General features: G+C 36.4%; 1 protein-coding gene across 1 annotated transcript; it reads right to left on the reverse strand.

The window, feature by feature from the left end:
- Positions 1-841: 841 nt before the first annotated feature.
- On the reverse strand, positions 842-5,834 carry MED24 (mediator complex subunit 24). The gene is made up of 12 exons (XM_018461727.1): positions 5,733-5,834; positions 4,832-5,032; positions 4,609-4,734; positions 4,202-4,538; positions 3,639-4,055; positions 3,376-3,559; positions 2,963-3,305; positions 2,282-2,727; positions 2,046-2,138; positions 1,685-1,975; positions 1,158-1,602; positions 842-988 (listed from the first exon to the last, which is right to left on the reverse strand). The coding sequence occupies exons 2-12, from the start codon at positions 4,934-4,936 to the stop codon at positions 842-844; spliced, it is 2,934 nt and encodes a 977-aa protein (XP_018317229.1). The 5' UTR covers positions 4,937-5,032; positions 5,733-5,834.
- Positions 5,835-6,227: the final 393 nt, after the last annotated feature.

Here is a 6,227-nt window from a genome sequence, read left to right on the forward strand (position 1 = left end):
CACAATGAAAGAATAGGAACAGAGAATAAGAATTTCAACCTCTGTGTCAGAAACTGTATTCTATAGTGCATCGTTTCTGATTGGTTGAAATTCTCTGTTCCTGTTCCTATTCCTTCATTGGGCGCAGCCTCTTAAGGAACACGTATTTACATATGAAGGCGAAAACTCTTCAATTTATTTAATTTTCCTTCAAATTACATATATATTCAACCAAGTTGGAGTTGATATACAAGAAAAAATACTTTTGGTGATCACAATCCTTATTTATAAAAATATAATCTGTCCAATTTATTAGATCGCGCGCGTTTAGAAAATTTTATATTTAAAATACTGTATATAAATTATGAACTTATATATTATTTTCAAACGTTTTAAAATATAGATATATCATGAATGCATTTGCTAAGGATATTTTCGGAATGTGACTGCATTACATTCAAATATTCGTTTATTACAAGTTTGTGATAAGGAAGTACATATACATATTGAGATTATTTTTAAAAAAAACGTGCCTCAAATATGATTTTGATCCTTTTTCTATTTTGACAAAATTAAATATTAGTTCAATTACAGTATTTATTTTCACTATTATATATATATATATAAAATCAGCATGTAAATCGTGGCACAAAAGATTGCCCTATACGGCAAGTACATTGCCATTACAGTTGCTCTGCTAATATAGCAGTACAAATATTATAAAAATATACATATATTTGTATTATATTAATATAATATATATTACTACATATTATATTAATATATATATGTATACAATATACATATATTTATTGCGCGCGCGCGTGTGTGTTGCATTTTCTATTTTGTGACAATTTTGTCTTTATTTTGTGGGTTTTAGATTAATATTCCGCAACATGCATAAGTCTCGTGCGGTAGCTTTGCGTCCAATCATGGTTTGTATGTCATATAATCTTAGCAGAATATCAGTTGTGAATAATTCAGGCAATGCTTTAAGAAGACAGGGTACCTGTGAAAACAAATATACAAACTTATCAATAATTTATCTTAAGTTAATTGTGGATTGGAAAGTATGGAAAAAAATATTTTTTCAGGAAAATTAAACTCATAAATTATTTCTCTAAATCTTCAATACTGAGAAGTGAAAATTAAATTACTACAAATATAAAAAAACGAACTAGTGTTTGCGACATTCCCTGCAGCACGATGCGAGTCCTGTCTTTCCCACACTGCACCATGAGCCGCAAGAATTGGAGTATGAAATGAGTCTGTTGAGACACCTCACCGTCTCTACCAGCCAAAAAGGCGAATATGGTAAACAGATTGTTCAATGCCGTCATAAGCGGATCCCTCAGAATGACTGACTTTTGCCCATTACTCGAACCCTGCGCCTGTGGACTCTGCGAACTGAACATGGGAACGTTCTCGCCCGTTTCATTGAGCCGGAGAAGTTTATTGGATACGCCAAGAGCATCCAGATCATCCGTGTCCAGATCGCGTCGCACACGCTTACGGCTGTTCCCTCGATACGGATTCGAGTTGTTGTACTCCAAAGTAGAGAATATGCAGTACACACATAATTTCGCCAAGATTGATGACTGTGGTTCCACAAGCTCGTCACTTCTACGTGAAATGGAATTTACGTGTAACAAACATCCTGTGTACAAAAATTGGATCAAGATGCAAGATAATAAGATGGACTTACTGCATTGAATTGTGTAAGTACTGCGGTATTATATGATTTATGAGATCTAAAGTACAGTTCTCTATGTCGAGATGGAAGATTGCGAAGGCCAGATCCACGGCTTGATCCAGTTCTTCCTGATAACGATACTTCAGTACTTCCTTGACTATATTCGTGACAAACCATGAAGAGCCGCCGGTGTTTAGCAGGGACTCCAACGATTGCGTGGCTTGTATGTTTATCCACCCACGTTGATTTATGTTTTGCCAAACGGATTCCAACTGTTCCAGTATTGGTTGACGCGATATAATACTGTAAAAATGCCATAAAAATAACAATCCCAAAAACGATGACAATTCGCTTTCAAAAAATACCATAATACCTGTGTGACATCGAGAGAACCTTTGTTTTCGACTGAGTGGGCGGGTGCACGTCGTATTGCATTTTCCGAATAATCTGGACCATTAAACTGGATCTGAAAGAAAAGGATAGAGAAATTTAAATTGTAACATACAAATATATAAATGTACAAGATTAAAATAGAATCAATTTTTATCTAAAGAAAAACTAAATTAACATTGTTATATAATTGATCATACACTTATTCCATTTTTTTACCTGTCTTTAAGATTATCCTGCATCTCATCACCCGAAAGCGGCGTCAGGAAGTGCTGGACCATATTCATAGGTTTCAGCAGAGCATCTTGGTGCGTGATGCTCATGTACGCGCACAGCCAAGCAGCGGCACAGACCGGCAGACAGCAGGCTGTTGCTCGCAAACCGTCCAGAGCTCTCTTCACATCGCCAGCACCCAGTACTCCGCTCTCCCACGCGCAGAGCAGCTCCTTCACCGCACCCATTGCCGACTGGCATGCAACATGCCATTTTAAGTTGCTCGATTTGAAATCGGGATCCGGCGAATTAATCTGCGCTAGTAGAGCGTCCACCCTTGCTGAATCGACGCTTTGCAACATCCTCTGTGGCGATTTCAGCTTGTTCCGTTCCGGCATACATTCGCGCACCCATTGCTCAAAGAATGAATCTCCGCCTTCTTCCAAAACAACCTAAAAACCAATTTTCTGTAACGAAATCGTACGCGAATGTAATCGACATACAAAAGACCCATTTTTTGTCGCTGCACTGTGGACTACATTAAAACTTATCTCTTTCGTTAAATTTTAAATATGTTTCATTTTAAGTAATTACAAGTGTATACTAATTCAACCACAAAGAACAGACCTAAAGTTACAAAATCTGTCTTTGTATGAAATTCGAAATACATATCAACGTCAAACTTACATCAGAGCCATATGTTTGCACTATGGAACACAACATAAGAAATGATACATCGAACAACATTGCTCTTGTCGCTGCCGTCTTATCAGGTACCGGCTCGTTAATCTGTTTACTACATTCATTAAACTTAATGAGTTTCGTGACAAAGGTCTTCAACTCTCCCTCTACAGTTGCCACGGCCAGCATCAGTTCGAAGCTTTTTCCAGTCAAGACTTGATATAATACACTCAGCAAGCCTTCCTGAATCTTAGCGTAATCTGCGTTCAGCGTCCTCAAAATCCCATTTAGTGTCTGTCCAGCGCGTACAATTACTTTTGGAATTGACGACGTCGTAGTCGCTCCCTCCCTGCAATGATAATCGTAAATAAAATTCAACTATCCAAGTTTTAAAAATAATTTATTTTTCAAATATATACCTCCTAGCGCCAATTTGCTTCGCTTGCTTCTCCGTCACGAGGTTTACCTTCTGCAATTCATTCAGCAAGCATTCTACGTAATTGCACGAGCACGTGGTATCCATTATGTCGAGCAGAGGTGTGAACTGAAGCAGTAACTCAAATGCATCCAGAATATCTTGCGAGTATTCAAACTTCTCATCACCTAAAAATAAAGATGCAAAGATGTAAAACCAAATTTTGTTTCCCCCGACAGTCAGAGAACTTCAAATGATTTTACTGACCATTCAAATTAGCTACATGCAACTCCTTCAATATGTGAGGCACCTTTAGAAATGTGAAGGCTCCCCACTGCGACTCCTTGAATGTTCCTGTTACATTGTGCAGGCACATCAAGCAAGCGCGGATAATCTCGCAATAAAGCCGCGCATTCGTATAACTCTTCAATCTCTGCACCATCAGCAGCTGGTTGACGAACACAGTTGTCTCAGTGCTAGGATTCAATAATACTTGAACGGCAAAGAGTGGCTGCAAACAGTGAGTAATGGACTCCATTTTAGTTTTCTCAGGGCAAAGACTTTCAATCTCCAGATTGCACAACTTTTTCAGAGAATCTTCCATTGGTACCACAGACTTTTGAGTACTCGTCTTCAGTAACGTCTCAATTTCCTGGCATTTCTTCACAACTTCTATGTATAGATCTAAAAACAGAGATGTATAAATAAATAAATAAATTATGCAAAACTTAGTAACTACATAAATCTATATAAAATAAACACAAATTGAATATAAATTTGTATTTACATTGTATTGCATAAAAAATTTAAAATATCAGCCTTAGTCACACCTTTGTCATCATATTTAGCCAGATACATCATTGCACATAAAAAGTCTGAATTCAGCATCTGTTGCAAAATACTAGCAGGTTTGTCTATGAGCTCGCTCGGATGCGGAGTGAGAGGATTGCTCTGGGGCGTCTTTGTTAAAGTATGTAGGTAACATTGCAGAAGCCAATGTACGATAGATAAGACTGCTGCTGCTAAAAGGTCCTCTTCTGGTTTACCGCGGCATGTGATACCAACTTGAATGGATTCCAAAAACTCCAGCAAACTCACAATGCAATGGGGTTTGTGAAACGCGTCATATTTACTTATTCGCTGTAACACTGCAGCGTATGATACCAGCTGCAAGATAATTTAAAGTGTAAATCTAATATACAATTTAGATATCTTCTGGAATATGGAATAAACAAACCTGAGAGCTTAACGAGTGCTTCAGATATGACAGTACTAGCTGATTAGGTCCTGGTCCTACTAATGCTTGTTGTAATATACAATCTGCTAAGTTATATACATCGCCGCTTACTCCTCTTGGCAGAATCTAAAGATTTGTTTCGAATTTATGAAATATTTAGAATTTAAAAAAAAACAAATGGAAGGCACATATATATCATCAAAGATATAATGCAGACATTTACCGTTTTAATATTAATGCCCCATTGCAAATCGGTCCAGCGCTCTCGCCAAGCTCGCAGCAAAAGAGCTTTTAAGCTGCTAGTTTTACTGGTCACTTTGGTCTCCATTGGTAACGTTAAAATATTATACAATTTCTGTCACATTGCAGAAACATTTGATAGCTTGCAATGAACAAAACATCCTGTTAAAAAATTTAATATCAACTGAAAATAGAGGAAATTTTTTAATTAAATTTCTGAAAGTAGACATTAAAGACGATTATCTTCAATGAATATGTAGCGTTTTATAAAAAATGTTTAGTACCTAAACTATGGCTGTGTTCAGCGGACTCACAGTTGAGTGAGCGCTTGCTGTAATTGGTGTATTCTTTTAGATCATCCAATCAGCATTTTAGATCTGGAAGAATACATCAATAGCAGCGAGCGTTCACTCAACTATTGAGTCCGCTGAACGCAGCCTATAGGTTTGTTCACGTCGCAAGATCCAACATGCTCCAACATGCTCCTACTCACTTTATCAAGCGCGTTAAAGTGAGTAAGAGCTATAGTAGGAGCATATTGAGACATGTTGGAGCATGCGACGTGAACAAACCTTATGTTGCTATTGACATTATGTAACTTAACCTTACATTACTGATGTGATTCTCTTTAAAGTAATTACTTACGTGGGGTGTTCCAACATCTCAGCATTATATCTCAATTTTCATTGTCCTCTTTGATATACAATTAAATAAAAATTGACAATATTCTATACATCCTTTAGATAAAGATAGATGCAAAAACATTTTTCTAAATTGCAAAACAAATGTACGTATAAATAGCACTCATATATTTAACGAATTTATAAGATTAGAATATCCTGAACACCCCACGTGGATAATCAAGAGTTAATTGTTATTCTAACCTTTACGGATTATCTTTCCGGCATTCGTGAAAGAATATATAACAATTTTATCATAAATTTACTGACGAACGAATAAGAATCGCTACTGCAAACTTATCACCTTTCTTATTCACTTTCAAATATAATATATCGTAGTAAATATTTAATTAAACTCCTTGCTAATCTAGATCAGGGAACCCGGCAAGTTCCAGTCGCTTCAAGTAATGTTGTTCTATCAGGTTACTGAAAAATCTTCTGCGCATGTACGAAAATCCTTCAGGTTTTGATAAAACCTTCCACCAATAACCACAAAGGAAATACAGTTCATATGGTACTGATCTCAGGCACATCTAGAGGTCGATTGTGTATTTCAAAACGACAAAAAGGTGAAAATTACGAAAACAACCAAATTTATTAGCATATTTATAATTTCATTGCTCAACATCTAGTGAATTCACTCACTTTTCTATTTTTCACCTTGTTTAAGATTTTTTTGTGAAGTTATTCACGCTTGTA

Source organism: Mycetomoellerius zeteki, unplaced genomic scaffold, assembly GCF_001594055.1.
Source record: "Mycetomoellerius zeteki isolate Tzet28-1 unplaced genomic scaffold, Tzet1.0 scaffold126, whole genome shotgun sequence".
NCBI lineage: Eukaryota > Metazoa > Arthropoda > Insecta > Hymenoptera > Formicidae > Mycetomoellerius > Mycetomoellerius zeteki.

Coding starts and splice junctions, on each gene's coding strand:
- MED24 (XM_018461727.1), bottom strand. CDS start 4,936: ATGGAGACCAAAGTGACCAGTAAAACTAGCAGCTTAAAAGCTCTTTTG. Junction 4,056..4,201: donor GGCTAAATATGATGACAAAG/GTGTGACTAAGG, acceptor CTCTGTTTTTAG/ATCTATACATAGAAGTTGTG. Junction 1,603..1,684: donor TACTTACACAATTCAATGCA/GTAAGTCCATCT, acceptor CATTTCACGTAG/AAGTGACGAGCTTGTGGAAC.